Source organism: Mycena indigotica (genome assembly GCF_014461135.1).
Source record: "Mycena indigotica strain 171206Taipei chromosome Unknown Mind.scaff0012, whole genome shotgun sequence".
In the NCBI taxonomy this organism is placed as follows: Eukaryota; Fungi; Basidiomycota; class Agaricomycetes; order Agaricales; family Mycenaceae; genus Mycena; species Mycena indigotica.
In genome coordinates, this window is record NW_023503011.1 from 2825695 (window position 1) to 2841335 (window position 15641).

Sequence of the window (15641 nt, forward strand, 5' to 3'; positions counted from 1 at the left end):
AGGATACCGTTGACGACAGATGATTGTTTTCACTCGGGCCTTTGCAACTCGCTGGAGAGTGGTGCGGTTCGGTCGCGGATGTGGCAAGCTGGAAGATGCGGGAGTTGGCAGGGTGTCATTCGTGCGTCGTATTCACCTCGGCCATCGTTCCGTCCTGACTGGCTTTCGAAGCATCGACAACACACCGTCGACAGACGCGTACGCTTCGTTCCCTCAAGGTGGCCACTTGACAAAAATGCTGTTTGGTTACCGCAAGGTTTCCGAGAGCCTTGGCCCTTATTTCGTTGCGCAGTCCCAAGGTGTATCGTGGGCAAGAGAGCCTGTTGAATAGACGCATCCGCGGAGCAAATTAAACGAGTCATTTCCCTCTACGACTGACTGCTGGTGTTTTTCCGTATCGTCCGCGACCATCTCAAAACTGTGTCTTTGCAGTATCGTTGAGGAAATTCAGATGCTCTCCCCCCCACATGAACTTCCAATGCCTATTTGCATCGCCGACCTCTCTTTCGATGACCGGCATTGACTGGATGTCGCTGGGATGATAACATCTTTCGCCGTCAATCGCGCTAGAACCACCGTATCCACCGTCAATGATCACGATGGGAGGGATGTCAGCTTGCGAGTGAGATGGTACAGCCAAAACTCAAGATATAGGTCAGCCGCTGCAGCGCCACGCAGTAGCGCATTCCCTATTTCCTCTTGCCATGGTGCTCGTCCGCGATGAACATGGAGGAGCGTCTCTCTCCGAGTCGCCAATGCCGACCGAAGTAATGCAGCAGGCTACAACACTTTGTCCAACCCGCGACAACTTGGGAAACAATCTCACTGAAAGCCGTTATATAGCAGGATCTCTTACAATCGCATGCGCTTACAAACCCCCCGGGGCGTTGTGCCTGTACCTCATCGTTTCGCCGTCATCCATCGAGTTGGAGAATCCGTCGTCTTCATTTTGCGCCGGAGCATTTGAAATAACTAGCACTGCTGCGTACGTTTCATTTTCTTCTCCAAGCTGTGTCGTTCGCCCTAACACGTGTGGTAGGAAACACTCCATGCATACCACTAGGCCCGGCGTCGCACCTCGCCTAACCACAAAGCACTCAACTCACCCATCTTCGGTGGACACCGAGAACCCAGTTGCAGCGGCAACGGGTCTTGGTGACCCACCAACTCTGTCACCTAGACGGGCCGCGATATCTATTTGACGATGATGTCCGAAGACTAACGATGTTCTCGCCCTCAGCTTTGCTGATTTGAAGCCGCCATCTGCTCATCTTTCACGGGGCACTATCGCCGGGTTCATCGCTGGCTCACTACTTCTCCTTCTTGGGCTGATGTATGCGTTCGGCCTGCTTCGGCGGCGTTTTCGTGCACAAAAGAAAACCCGGACTCAAACGCCCACGCCCTTTACCGGTGTCTCGTCGCATTATGGCGATGCTTCACTTGCTGGGCCCGCATTTATAGTCAAGCGCGAGCGTGGGGCGGTGCTCAAGAGTCAAGGAGTTGGAAGCAATGGAGGGCCGGGATACTAGTGGCAATGGTCAAGCCGAAAACAACCTGCTTCGAGACCGGGTCAGGGAGTTGGAGGCGGCGCTGCTCTATCGGGGGACGGAGTGGGAGATGGATGCAGAGCCACCTCGGTACACAGCTGCTTAACATTCTGAAGGCTTTTCATTGTCGTTTTCAATCCAGGGATATACATATTTACTTGCGCCAATTATATTTATGTAACTACTCTTAAAAATGTCGGTCTCTTGGTTTATAACCCGATGAGGATGGCATGAGGGAGGTTAGCGACTACATGCCAGTAGTACATGGAGCGTGAACAATGATGAGTTCTGTTCTTGACGCCCTCGTTCCTCTCGGATCGGCAACCGAGCCCAGCAACCCAGGTTCCAATTCTCTGCACTCCGTCGATAGCTTCACCCATTGAAAGCCTCAGTCTCAGGAGTTTAAAACGCACAAAAATAGCTCCTCCGTGGTCCTTCCCACTTAAGCTTGTGCATCTGACTGGAGAGTTTAGACTGGCGAGGGCGAAGAAGTTGTGCTGGTTGTGGCGACCCGAGCGGTGCGGGTGCTGAAAGGCATATCAGGAGAACCAGAGTGGATTTTCGACAACAACAGTGGCAAAATTCTATCTCGCGGCCGCCCACACGACGAAGTCCAGTTCCGAGCAAAAGTGCGTCCAAGGAAGGGCTTAGACCCATTTACCCTGGGCGACACTAATTGTGGACATTGTATACTTTTCAAGGAAGCGCGAGATCGGGTTGATAGGGCCACAAGATAGGACATGGAAGAGTATTATCGTCGTGTCGGATGGTGTGACGATGTCACGCGTGACGGCACATGGAAGGAAATGGAAAAAAGGCGCCAGCGAGGACGATAGGAAGGGGCTGTCGGGCCTGAGGATATGGATGTGCGGTTGGACAACATATGGAAGGAGCGTGGAAGGAATGTTGACTGTGCTGGATGTTTTGAGGTATTCCGTGTTTTAGAGTGAAAAGGTAACAGCGAAGACTTCATTCGAGCATGTATCGCGCGGTTGCGGCTGCTCTCCGTGGTGCAGCGACTTCAGAATGAATTCAACTGCATGAAGGAGGTGCAAATGAACAGATTTCTCGGTCACTGGATTGCGATCTGACGACAAGCCATGTGGAGTAAGGGCAGCGGAGAAAAGGACAATAAAATTGTCAATAGTAGCGAAAACAAAAGTAAAATGTCCTTGAACCGAGTCAGTAAGGATAGCCTGGAATGTCATTGAAGCTCTTCACCCGCGCGAGAATCCCGTCTCTTCTGTTCCGCCCCTCATCTCCCATATTCCCCTTAAAAGTCCCGGAGCCCTACACGAGCATAACCACGGAGCGGATGTAGAGCAGGGTCCCAAAACCGAGTCGAGCGAAGGGAGAACCGGTGAGCGAGATAGCTCATCGAGCTCTTGATTCAACGGTGCTGCCAACACGGTCGCAGCCCTTGTTTGAAAGCAACAATGCAAACTACACGGACTTGAACGAGTTGGTGTATAGTCTGCGGTTGGGTGCGGACGGCGGAGCAACAGAATGAGGAGGGAAACGCGTGGAGCCTAGGGAGACAAGCTGTAAACGTGGTTAACCGTTGGACGAAAGCGAATGCGCTGGATAACACACCCATTGAGCTCTATTCCCTCTTCATCTCTTGCTTCATTGTATGCGCCTCAATCGGAAAGGCATCTCGAGGGACATATCTGTCTCGCATTTTGGTAGAAACAGAGACGACCTAACGAGGTTAGAATAGAAAAGCCGCCGAGAGGACCCGTCACGCACAATGGATAGCGCAGCTTAATGATATAGATTCTAGTAGTCGGGATGGTAGGAGGAGACAGAGAGGGATGTGTGTTTGCAGTTTTAGTGTTGTTGGACTGTGGCGAAGGTGTTCAGCACCAAGATGAATCGAAGAGCCTAATAACGCACCTTGTTTCAGTCTAACTTCTGGTTCCTTTCTCCCACTCTCGCGCGTTCTCAGTAGCTCCATCCAGTCGAGCTGGCGGAAGCTCATCGAGTTCCAAGTGGCCTGGGATGAAACGATGGCTGAAGAGTAGAGAGTCCACGCAAGTCAGCCAAAGCTGCATTTGCGACAAGGAGAAGCCCCATACTGAGGATTGACGAGTCGTGTAGGCCCGAGGAGGTCGAATACGTGAGATTGACGCAGAACGAGGCGGTCGTCGTGGTCAAAAAGAGAAAGAGACACGGTGTCACACGTCTCTTTCTCTTGCGCAAGCAGAGTCCGGGATACTCACCGGGGCCTCCGGCAGCAATGGGGAGTTGTTGCGCCGCGTCAAGATGGTCAAGCTCATGGATGGCGGCTGCCCAGTCGCATTCTTACCAAGCTGGAAGCCACGGCGAACGACACGCTGCTTTAGCTGTCGGAGAACTGGAAGCCGCTTGTCAGCAAGCATAGAAACTGGCGAAGCACCTTGCCCGCGCTCAGGTAAAGGGACAACTGCGCAAATCGCATACATTTAGACTTTTACAGACACAGTGGGTAAGTAGCGGTGGTAATCTTCTCGAGAATATTCACTAAAAACTGATAACCTCGTAGGGCTCCTTTTCGTGCTTGGGGAAGTTTGGATCGGAGCGGTCTTTTGCCCACTTGAACCAGCTCTCAGGTGTACGCTCCATCTTATGCTCCGGCGCCGGTGGCATAGTGCGTGGGGTTTTACTGAGCTGAGTGTGGATCTTCTGCGCAGCACGAATCGCGAAGCACATCGACGTCAGGGTCGGACTGGAATATCGGTGAGTTTGAAACCCTCGAATCATAAATTTCTTGCTTACTTCGCAGCGAAGGGCGTCGGAATCAGACCATTCCCAGCGACGTAGAGATTATTGAAACCCCATACTTGGCTGTGATAATTGGCCACCGTAGTGTTTGGGTCGTTTCTATTCAATATTAGCGGCATTGACAAAATTGGCAGGGAACTTGAATCATACCCAACGCGAATGCTACCTCCAAGATGAAGGGCAAGACCTGGTGCCATGAATTGAGGCCCTGCACCCGGAAGGTATCCCCCGAGCTTGTTCGCAACGTCCGTCATGCTAGGTCGGAAAAGTTAGCGATGATTCCGCAAAAAAGCTCGAAAACCTACTCGTTCATCATCCGAGTCGCCTCAGCGGCATGCTCTTGGGTTGGCTGATACTCGAATGTGGGCTGGGGCATACCGTACGCGTCTCTCACGTCGGTTTCGAAAATGATCCGATTCTCTGGCACACTTTTCTGCATGCCGAAAAACCGCAAATCGACCACGACTCGCGCATCGACGAGCGGACCCACTTCACCATAACTGAATGCGTCACGGTGGACCTGGACGTGCCAAGGTCTCTGAGTGCGCTGTTTAGTTTCCTCGCGGGTCGTCTATGCTGATATAACCTACCTCCGCACTCACAGGAATAGTAACCTGGGGCTCCTTGTCCATGAATGGGCTAAACGAAATCAGCAATGCCAAGTGCCGCGAAAAGAAATGCTGACATGGGGAGCGAGTCGTTCGGGTGATCTTTCTTGTGCTTCGTTACAGCTTCCTTCCACCAGTCAGGTTTGTCGCTTAAATTTGCGATGTCTTCGACCTTGACACTGTCATTAGCACACTGGGACGAGGCAATGAGAAATTTTCGAACCAAATTTTGACGCAAGACAACCTGGCAGAAGGTCATACTGTCGATTCAAGGGTGAGTATGCTCCGTATAGGCCTCGAAGACAGCTTACGGCTGTTCAGTAATGCCAAAGCCCTATCAGTACTGGTTAGCAACGCGCGATAGGACAAATTCCTCCCCCACCAGCCGGGGGATAAGTTGCGGTTTGTCGGTCTCTCGAGTTCCACCGAATCCAGAGTTTGCTAAAATCTATGCAAAGTGATTTCAGCTACTTTGCACGAAGACGATCATGTGTACCTGGGGAGTCCCAATGGCCCCTGTGGTTTGTCGTGTCAGCTGTATGTTGTCGCGACCAAAGCAACGGACTACGAACCCGCAGCGAGCACAAAGATCTGAGTGATACGAGTTGAGCAATTATGATTGGGGGAAAGGGTAAGTCGCGCACTTTTGCACGAATATGAAAGTCGGAACTCTTCTGATGTTGAAGCATGGCTTTCAGATCACGAACCTCGCTACATTCTCCAGTTAATACCAAAAGCCAAATGATTCGAACCCACTCACGCGACGTATATCTGTTCTGGATCGGGGTCCGTAGGCAGAGTCTGGCCCGCTAAATGCAACTTCGTGCAGAGGGTGTTGGGCAACAGCTTAAACACGCCACGACGGGTTCCGTCACCGTTCATCTTGTTGGGATTGGTAAACATGTCGCCGTAAATCTGGGCAAAACTCGTCAGACGCGACTAGGTGGACGGGAATCGAACAGCCTACGTTATCGGCGGCGTGCCATTCGATGTCGTCCTCCGTGGTATGGCAAGCAAGGGGAAGCGGTTTGACTCCGCGATCAGGGTACGCCGCTTGGAGAGCCTTCAGCACGACGTTGTGGCGAATTGATTGGTCGAACTGTGTGTCGGAGGTCCCGATCATGCGACGAGCACACTCATAGAGAGCTTTCCACTCGGCGGAATCGGTTTTCTCATCGTCACAAAACTTGGGGCGCTCGAGGCCAGCCAGAAACTCGGGAGTAGAGCATGTCCTGAACCCAATTGCGTCAATCCAATCGTTAAGAGTCAATGCACGTACCAATGCGTACTCATTCCGCCCACACATCGAGTTACAGCTTCGCCCGGGAGGTTATTGTGCACCTTCTGTCGGGGGTTCGAGCCCATGGCATTAATCGGGGCATTCGGATCTCTGGATCTGGTCAGCGACTCGTCACGGAAGATCGTAAGAGAAGCGCACTCAGCCCGCCAGGACGAAGGGTCGGACAGCACCATATTGGCGGTGCTCGACGGGACCGATGCAATCGACAACGCTCCCTAGTCAATGTATGAGCTAGCATGACCGCGCAGAAAGACATTCAGCATGCTATGACGAACCTGGATGACTCCTAGTGTCGAGCGATGGCTTTGAGATTGTGTCTTTCACAATGGATCAAAACAGACGCACGGACAAAACGATCGATGTCTTTTTTGTATTCAATCTCATTTTTCTTGTGCGCGGCCGGGATGCGAGTTCCCCTGAGAACGATGAGCCATGAGGTGTAGACGAAGAAAGCTACTGCGGACGCACTGGTCGCCGGTCTCGACCATGCAAACCTGAATTCGAATGAGCGCCGGCGATGACGGCGGTGAGCGAGGGGCCAACATACATGGTAGCCTTGATCGACGAGGAGACGTGCATACGTCGCGCCTATGGGTCCCGAGCCCGCAATGAAGACCTGAACAAGAAACTTAGTGAACATCCGAGCTTAAGAACAGAATCAAAACCTACATCAAACGTGTCCACACCGGGAGGCAGAGTGTCGTGGATTTTGTGGAGGGGCAAATCGGACATTGACGATAGCTATGAGAGGACGATACTTAGTCGCGGCTATCAGGTCGGGTTGACAACTCTTAAATACCATTGCGTTCCTGGGGTCTCAGGCTATAATGAGCGTGCACTGAGGCTCTTGCCATCAAGCTGGGAAGCATCGCTGAAGCTTTCGGGGTGAGAAGGACTGTCACGGGCCTTGCGCAAACTCTGCAACAGGAAGCGAACTCGCTACTCGTTCCGAGTCGGCGCTTGCCCAATCCCGGGGGCCAGGCTCATCATGATGCCACCAATTTTAGCCGCCGCGGCTTGGCCGCGGCAATCACTCACTGCCTCGACATACTTTATCTTCCAAATCATAACTTGGAGGAGGTACAGCATACCAGTATAGAACCTCTGCACACTTGACTGTGTGTTCTGCGACTGTACCAGCAACCGTCGTCTTCCCGGCCCGATGCCGGTTGAGCATGTGATTGTAACATCAAGTGACAAGTGACGGTGACGTGATTTTTCTACTCTTGCCAACGATGTGCGTGTGTGGCTGTCTTCAAGGAGCCAGCGTTGCGCCGGCGCCACTGGCACACTTGACGCATCTCGCGCTGCTTCTCGTGTGCTTCATCGGGACCCGACCTCCTTCTCAAGTTTCTATTCGACAAGCACTGGCACACTAGCAACCGGCGGGTCTCCCAATATCGCCTGTCGGCGAAACTGACGAGCGGGTGATGGAAAGTCGAGTCGCAGAACTATGGCTTCATGGTATGCGTCATTCTCCATCATACTCGTTGCATATTCAAGCTTGCAAGCTCGGCAGTCCAGGAAGTTCGCTGAGGCAATTGCAACCTGTCCGCAAATAAGTTTCCCCCTGCGGCAGAAGTTTCGGCTGGTCAAACGCGCTTCTCCAACCATATACGGCCATCTCTTTACTGCTGGCGGTTGTTTTTTCTGGAGCTACGAGAATCAGCAGCCAATCTTGTCACCTCCGCTTGCGGTCGTGACGTCGCCCCAGGTTTCTTTCTTCAAGTTCATCGATCTCGCGCATTGGTTAGCACCCCCACTTCACCGTCAGTATAAAAGCATCCACTGAGACGTCCTACCAGCCACATACTCGTACGATGTGTTGCAGCCACCGACTCGCAGAGGCCTCAGCGCCGGGTCAACTCGTTCCTAATCCCACCGAAATCGTCGTCGGCGAAAACTTGCCAGACGGCTACTGGCTCCAAGCCTTCTACTTCCACCGCGACGACCTGTTTCCGGACTTGGTCGGATACGGGCTGGGCACGGCGAAGGAGCCTGCGACGATCATGTTGTATGTCAATCCCAAAAATCAAGAGTACATCTTCTGCTTGTCTGGCATCGCCGTAGCTGACCAGGTGACACAGGAATGGAGCAACAGGATGGCTTGCAGTCCCCATTCAGATAATGGACTTCCCGGTCGCCATGGCCGCAGTCGACCTCACGGGCGATGGCTATAATGACGGTGCGTCTCTGGCCTCCTTGCTTTGTGACGCGGCTGACTCGGAATGGCACTCACTAGTTGTGATTTGCGACCGATACGGTCCAAGTATGGGTGATGTGGGTCGCGCACTTTATTGTAGCGGCGTGTACTTATCAGCATATTAATAGCTCTGGCCGAAGGACGGAAAAGACGGGGGCCGCGTTCAGTGGTTGCGGAATCCAGGTCGGCGCATCATGCCTGATAATACACCTTGGGCAGCGGCACGCATCGGGAACTCGACGGGAATGCATCGGTAAGCCATCCGCAATCATAACTGGGACGTTTCGCTCAATGAATCTAGCTTGAATGGTAAGCCAGGCTTTCTGGCAATGGCTATGACTGACACCGAAGTTGTCGTAGTCGGGCGTTTCACGAGCAACGAGCATCCTCAAGTCCTCGCCGTCCCCATCATTGCGGCATCCAGCGACCTCGAGAGCCCCGCGCCTGTCATTTTATTCACGCCTCAGTATAGCACAGACGTCAATGCGGGGCCTACATCGTGGGACGAATCGGTGCCATTTCCCAACCAATTCAGGCTCATCCATGATGTCAAGGTTTTGCCCGTCTTGCGCCCGGACTTGGACGGGATCCTTGTCTCTGGACGGGAAGGTATTGTGTATCTGTACTACAACCGGTCTCGCGGGTGGGCCTCCACAGTAATCGGGAATGGGCTTGCGCCGCAGGGGGCAAACCCATACTGGGGATCCGGGTCTGTCGATATTGGGAGGGTGCTAGACGATCCGGTTGGCTACATTGCCACCTCAGAGGTAAGATTTCCTCTCCCGCCGGCACCGTTGTTGACTCCGACGCCGCAGGGATTTCACGGAAATGTTGTGTCTGTTTACATCAAGAAGGACGGCGCACCGAAGGGAGCCAAGTCGCTGTTGCAGTCGAGCAACTGGACTCGGGTTAAGATTGACGACTTTGGCCCGCTCAACGCCGCGCAACACACAGGCACGATCCATCATGTGGCGGTCGGGGACTTTGACGACAGCGGCATCGATTCGTTTGCGATCGCTTGCATGGGAGCACGTAAGATTTCAAGTTTTGAAGTGCCCTGCCTTGTTGCTCACCACGCGTTTCAGCCATTGAAGAACGTGCGTCTTCAACAACAACAACAACTTAGTTCAAGTTTCAAGATCCCACTGAAATCTTTGCAGCGAAGAACTCTGGTGTCTACCTATACAAGCCCACCGATATCAAGACGGGGACGTTCAAGAAATCTCAGATAACCAACCGCTCAGCCGGCCGCCTCGCAGTCGCGCACTACACGAGCAAAGACCGCGTGCGTTCAAGTTTCCAGTTTTCGCAGCGCCTTACTTATGAAGTTATGAGTAGCCTGTGGACATCGCCTCGATCTCGTATTACGTCCCCAGATACCACACCGGCCCGGAAGCCCCGAGCATCCGCATCAACCCGAGCGTGTTCTTCGCTCCGGATGCTGCAGCGGAGATCCGCGCCGCACGACTGCAGCACGAAGTCCTCTTGCTCATCCCACGTCCAAAGACGCTTGGTCTCATAGGCGTTGTATCCATGCCGCTGATCACCGTGGCCGGCAAGCGCCTCATTGTTTACGCCGTCCCCCCAGATGTGGAGGTCCGATTTGGTCCAAAGGATGCGATCAAGGTGTTATATGGTATGTCTCTGCTCTTCTCGGCGGATTCAAGTCAGCGCTGAAAATCATAACCAGGGGATATTGTTATGAAGAGCACCAACGGCAAGGTTGTCCAACGCACCCTCGCGCCAGAGCGGTTCCAGGCGGCCACCACAAGAATCCTCTCGGCGGACGGCTCTGTTCGGGCCGGTGCTGACGGTGCAGTGTTTTTGTTGATGGAGCATATGCCGGACTTGGTACAGGGCCCGTTCCATTCGATGCACAAGCTGCAGATTGGGAATGTGTTCCCGGCCCACACGCCGGCAGACGTACAGGCCCTGCAATTTGGGTTCACCAAGGTTGACCAGCTTCCGTGGGCAAGCGGCGGAAGTCAGTTTTGATTAGTTTTGCGGAGGAAGATACTAATCGCAGCATAGATTGGGACAAGTTCGAGTTCTACAATATGAGCGGCTTTCAGCTGGTCTTCGGCGACGACGCGATGGAGAAGATTTGCCATGTTCAGCTTTGGACGCTCGGACTGGGCGAGACGGTGAGTCTTGTTTTTGTTCTCAAGTAATCGTGCTCAGATTTCGCGTTGTAGGCCCGCTTCCGTGAGTCTATCTCGTGTGTGTGGGGTACCAGCGAGCTGAGTAATGTGTAGACATTCATGACACGGTCCCGTTCTGCGAAATCCATTGCTGTCTCTCCAATGGGGGTACTACAACGGACGGCTACAGCGGAATGGTTAGCTTTGCTCTTGTTACGATGATAGTACTTACTTACGCCCGCGCAGCGCTGGTTCCCAGACGACTTCCCCTTCGACACCGCTCAGGAGCTGCAGAAGGCATACGTGGAGAATAACTCGAAGCATCTTGCCTGCCGGGACCTGGAGGAGCACGGCCCGCTCTGGAAGGTACAGCCTGGCGGATTCCGCGCACGGCCGCTGCTCCTTCCGAATGGGTGCGTGGACTATCCGTTCCATGGGTGGCTCAGCAGCCGCTTCGGAGACCGCCAGATTCCGATTGACCCGCCGCTTGTCGGCGACGAGCAGCGGTATGATGTTTGGTTGGCGTGAGTCGTACCTCAAGAGAAGATAGTTGTCGCTGACCATTGTTTGTGTAGGTTCGAGTTCCCAATAGCTGCGTTCCAGTTCTAGTACCAAATACAGGACTACCAGTAGTACCTGTGTAAAATTGTGTCAAATGTCGTATAACAAGCATTTCTTGTCAATAAATAGCCGTGAAAGTTATCAGTTCATGTACCGAAGTCAAACTGGCCCCTACAAGTCTACCAATAGACGTCAACAACGAGATTGAACAAGGTAGGGGGATGGTATGGGACATTGTGGTCGGTCGTACCCGTGCGGTTAAGCTTCTAGTAGATTGCGCGTCATCACTCAGGCCAGGCTACTAGTAGAATACACTGGGGGTACATATGAGAGTATGCTTGAAAGTTTGTGCAAGGTTGAGCTAGAGGCCGGCGGCGATTGAAGAAACATATCTGTTGAGTATCTGGTGCGTCGAGGCGATAGCGCCTAGAGCAGAGAAGATAGCGAACGAAGCAGCAGTGGTGTGCTTCGCGACATTAGGAAATGTCGTGTCTTGACTCTTGAGGGGTGAAAGGGAGCACAGCGACTCGGAGTGGTGGACTCTGGACTGGTATAGAGTACTTGAACGTGATGAGCAGTGTGCATGGCGTTATTGCTAAGAGAATGGGTCAACAAGACACCACAGGTGATAGCAATTGCGTGTTACACGCACCTTCGGCCAGTCCTTCGGTATCCCGCGCCAGCCTGAGAGCATCCACATACACTCTCCTGCCGTCTCACTTGTAGTGTTGCGCCGCATTTGTAAGAGCCGGAGACGGTTCTGAGGGATATTATGTATCCGAGTCAGCGTGTTCCGATTCAGCACACACTGAACTTGAAGAAAAGGGCAGAGCATGCTCACCGACGGTAAGCTATTCACAACAGCTTGAAATCCGAGAGCTACGGCCCGACGTCGAGATGTCCAAGACGAGGCGCTCGAGCAGAAGTGAAGTCGCGAGTAGTGGTGGAGGAAAGAAGATCGAGATCACATGCCTCGGCCCGATCTTCCTTCCTCTCTTCCACGATGACCACGACACGGGCTCCTTCATTCCCACTCTACATCGCGCGACATATGCTGTCGGTGAATCGTCGCTGTCACTAACGGCGAAGATGCATCCCTTGGCTTGGGATAGCTGCACTCATGATCAAGCTGGCCGATTTCGCTGACGATGCACGTTCTTACCGGTCTTTGAAATTCCAATAACTTGTGGCAGGAGCAACGTGGAAAGGATGTGCGGGGTACTACAGGCGGGAGCGGTCGGTATTTGGGGCCAGAAACAGGTGAGTTTGAAGCAACTGGCGCCGCCACACTCACTTTCAAAGTCGCTGACGAGTTTTCGCAGTGGGGCCCCGAAAGACACTTGCGGCAAGCGGGAGGAGAAAAAGGCCTGCTGTGGCGCTCAAATACGAAGTCATATTGGCGAAATACAAGTGCGTGGCTGCACCCGCTTGCTTCTTAACACATTCTGACTCCACTCGTCAGCTCGACCTCACCCGATAGCTATTCTATCCCTTCTTCGACGAGCTCTACCGTTGTGGGCGATGAATCGTATGTGTTCTGGGTGAGTGTGGCCGTATTGCCTCCACGCAGGAACTCACCAGCTTGTCGGAAGGCTTGTCGACTTACATATCACTGAATATGCCTCCAGCTCCACACGCGACAAGTCATCCTTAGACACTCTCCACGACCAGCACACGTCATTAATAATTCATAAGCCTCGGCCGCTCAAGCGGTCGTGTAATGACCCAGATTCTCTCCCTTCGCGGCTTTGCCAACCACCAAACAACGCTCCAACACACATGCCGCTCACCACGCATTACATCTTCCCCCATACTCCTTCCTCATCCCTCCGCCTCTGGTTCGTCTCCTGTCCTCGCAGCATCCACCATATCCACGACCTCTGTCCCGAAGGAGAAGGTCACGTGCCACTTGCCCAGGCCAAACACATTCGATATATCTTCGCAGCCATGCTGTGTATCACTACAGCGAGCACTTACGAAGCTGTACCACACTCGCCCCCTCCTATTCAATTCTTTTCCCTGCCGCATCCGAGGCAGAAGGCCCTTGTTGGCGCCTTTTCGTCCAGACCATCCGCCAGTGACAATGAGGTCGTGTACGGGAGGAGACGCGGCATTCGCGGGGCAATGGATGTCTGAGAATACGGGTGGTGTTTTTTGGCCTTGGGGCCGGCGTTTGGGCACCGCGATTGCTAGACAACTTGATTCGCCTTCGCTCGGCCGGAACGAGAGTGTCATTAGGGCGGGCAAGTCCGAGCTTTCGTGGTTGTCCTGCTGGTGATGACTGAGTTGACTGACTTCTGCACTTTACGATGCCTCAACAATGCCAATTGGGAGCGCCATTGCTGCTAGGCACTGGAGATCTTGTTTTTGGTGGCTGGTCTTCATCTTCGCTTCTTTCGTACTTACGATACTCCCTCTAGTATAGAGACCTCCGTGTACTTCTACCGCGACCGACATATGAAGCTGTCACTCCTGTTGTCTGACTAGCTGATATGGCTTTTCTCCATGAACATCGGCCTGAAAATTCTCGGTAATGCCCATGGCGGACAGGCCGAGGCCACTCAGGCTCTTGCCGTTGTGCGATTCGGAGACACTGGTTGCCAAGACTCTTTGTGCGCGGGTTGTCGAGGGCGAATGCATTCGGGAACGCATCATATGTGGGGGTAAAACGTCTGTATAGGTTGGCGGCTGCGGGTGCCTTTGCGGCGGTAGACAGCGAGTCTATCTAGGCGCAAGCCATCCTTGATTGCAATGCCATGGCCTGCCCTTGGCCCCACATGACGGTCAGCCTGCGTCCTCTGTGATATCCACGGCATGTCTTACTCATTTACGCAGACAACTAGGCATTTCAACGACTTCTCGCCCCGGGTTGTCTAGATTCACAAACAGACGGCTGTCGCGTCGGGAGCGAATCCAATCTGGGTGTGCTTGCCGCAGGACTAAGTACTCCGGCTGCGAACGGGCGAACGATTGCGCTTGAGCCGAGCATACAGACGGGAGACTGTTGTATTAGGTACGTGAAACGGCGGGAGTCACTTCCGCTTTCCACTGCTGCCGACGATTGGCTTACTTATTGGCGGTGTTTAGATAAAAGACTGGCTTGCATGCACAATCGGTATACCGCCAGTTTTTGTCCTTGTCAGCCTCCTCACAGGTAAGCCGGCCAGCCATACATGAGCTGCAGCAACAACTGCTAATTCACCGTTTCGCGTACTTAGATACCAATGCAGCTCACCAACCTCTTCGTTTCGCTCCTCATCGCGTGCGCTGCCGGCAGCGCGAGCGCAACAACGCTGAAATGGCACGCCGGTGCCCGCTGCACTGGCGGCGTCATCGAGACAGTTTCCGACGGCAAGTCGGGCCAGTGCATTCTCCTCGGCCAGGGCCGGACCGCGCGGAGCATCTCCTTCAACGGCGCCAAGGGCATCGAGTTCTTCGAGTCCGGCGGGAAGCACGACGTCTGCACCAACGGCGCCCAGGCGAGCAGCACTCACAACTCGGGCTGCGTGACTGCGCCCGCAGGGTGAGTGGTGTTGCGGACTTGCTGCTTGCGCCAATGATTGACATACCTCGATGTAGATTCAACTGGGCAAGTGTTCGTCTCCGGTAGATGGAATTGGTTGGCGGTGGTGTGGCCACAGAGTTTCTTATTTGTAACTTGCTTTGGTTCAGGTTGCAATGGATTCAGTGTGGACGGTGGTCTCCACAGCAGAGGCGACGATAGGAAGGAAACGACAACGAAGATATTTGAGCGTTTCGGAGATGAGCGGTCAGCCGCAGCGGCCGCGCGATTCGCGTCTGAATTTGAGGCAAGAGAAGAATTGAAAGGTGTCGATTTTCTCGGAACATCAGGGCAAACCCTCTGCCTGTTTCTGCCTGCCAACGCAAACTCATCGATACATTATCAGTATCGACATATAGTAGAGGTCTTCGTCTTCATTCAAATTGATTCAATCGTGCACATGGAGAATGTATGGATATTGTATGATGCAGCGTCATCTTTGTAAATGAGAAAGGGTATATTGCGAAAACAACCCTATGAATCTAGGAAGACAGTTGATGCTTTGTAGATGGTGTTGAGGCTCTTCGGAAAGAAAATTTAAGAAATTGCAGCCATTGTCAATGATAAGTAGACGATGTCGACCGCAAGAGGCGGGGAGATGAGGGAGCACATTGGTGGAGGGTGGACCAGGTGCGGCGCGAGTAACTTGAGTACGATGACAAGCTTGAGGAAGTGCGCAGAACGGAGTGGTTGACGGGAGTTGGTGTGTAGATTAGGGTTTGTCGTCAGAACTGAGAAAACCGAGGCCGCGAGGACACATTCTTTCATTCGTCGGCTAGAAGACGTGCTAGCTTGGGCAAAGCGGAGCAAATGTGCTGCAGGAACGCTAGGATGTATGTCGTTTCGCGGAACAAAAGGAGGAGCAAAGCAGAATGTGGTGTGACATCACCATCCATCTTCTCTTTTGCGCGGTCATGTCGTCAACACAGCCCACATATCCCAACGCATTCTCCAGC

The 15641-nt window shown here is 53.2% G+C and overlaps 3 protein-coding genes across 3 annotated transcripts; 2 read left to right on the forward strand and 1 right to left on the reverse strand.

Annotated features, from left to right (window-relative positions):
- Window positions 1-4049: 4049 nt before the first annotated feature.
- Window positions 4050-6950, reverse strand: MIND_01252300 (GMC oxidoreductase; the record flags this gene model as incomplete). The annotated part of the gene is made up of 20 exons (XM_037369008.1): window positions 4050-4254; window positions 4305-4409; window positions 4461-4565; window positions 4616-4848; window positions 4901-4949; window positions 4996-5178; window positions 5230-5252; window positions 5301-5366; window positions 5415-5434; window positions 5491-5509; window positions 5563-5629; window positions 5679-5833; window positions 5886-6150; window positions 6198-6308; window positions 6357-6433; window positions 6494-6504; window positions 6564-6634; window positions 6687-6712; window positions 6766-6834; window positions 6888-6950. 20 exons carry the CDS (start codon window positions 6948-6950, stop codon window positions 4050-4052), a joined length of 1923 nt encoding a protein of 640 aa, XP_037214976.1.
- Window positions 6951-8038: 1088 nt separating this feature from the next.
- On the forward strand, window positions 8039-11171 carry MIND_01252400 (uncharacterized protein; the record flags this gene model as incomplete). Its single annotated transcript, XM_037369009.1, has 14 exons — window positions 8039-8256; window positions 8306-8403; window positions 8461-8498; window positions 8550-8674; window positions 8723-9453; window positions 9507-9518; window positions 9582-9706; window positions 9760-10057; window positions 10112-10405; window positions 10453-10565; window positions 10617-10626; window positions 10677-10759; window positions 10809-11086; window positions 11138-11171. The coding sequence occupies 14 exons, from the start codon at window positions 8039-8041 to the stop codon at window positions 11169-11171; spliced, it is 2457 nt and encodes an 818-aa protein (XP_037214977.1).
- Window positions 11172-12271: 1100 nt separating this feature from the next.
- MIND_01252500 (uncharacterized protein) lies at window positions 12272-13259 on the forward strand (the record flags this gene model as incomplete). Its single annotated transcript, XM_037369010.1, has 5 exons — window positions 12272-12277; window positions 12317-12383; window positions 12446-12533; window positions 12586-12664; window positions 12705-13259. The coding sequence occupies 5 exons, from the start codon at window positions 12272-12274 to the stop codon at window positions 13257-13259; spliced, it is 795 nt and encodes a 264-aa protein (XP_037214978.1).
- Between the last annotated feature and the right edge of the window lie 2382 nt (window positions 13260-15641).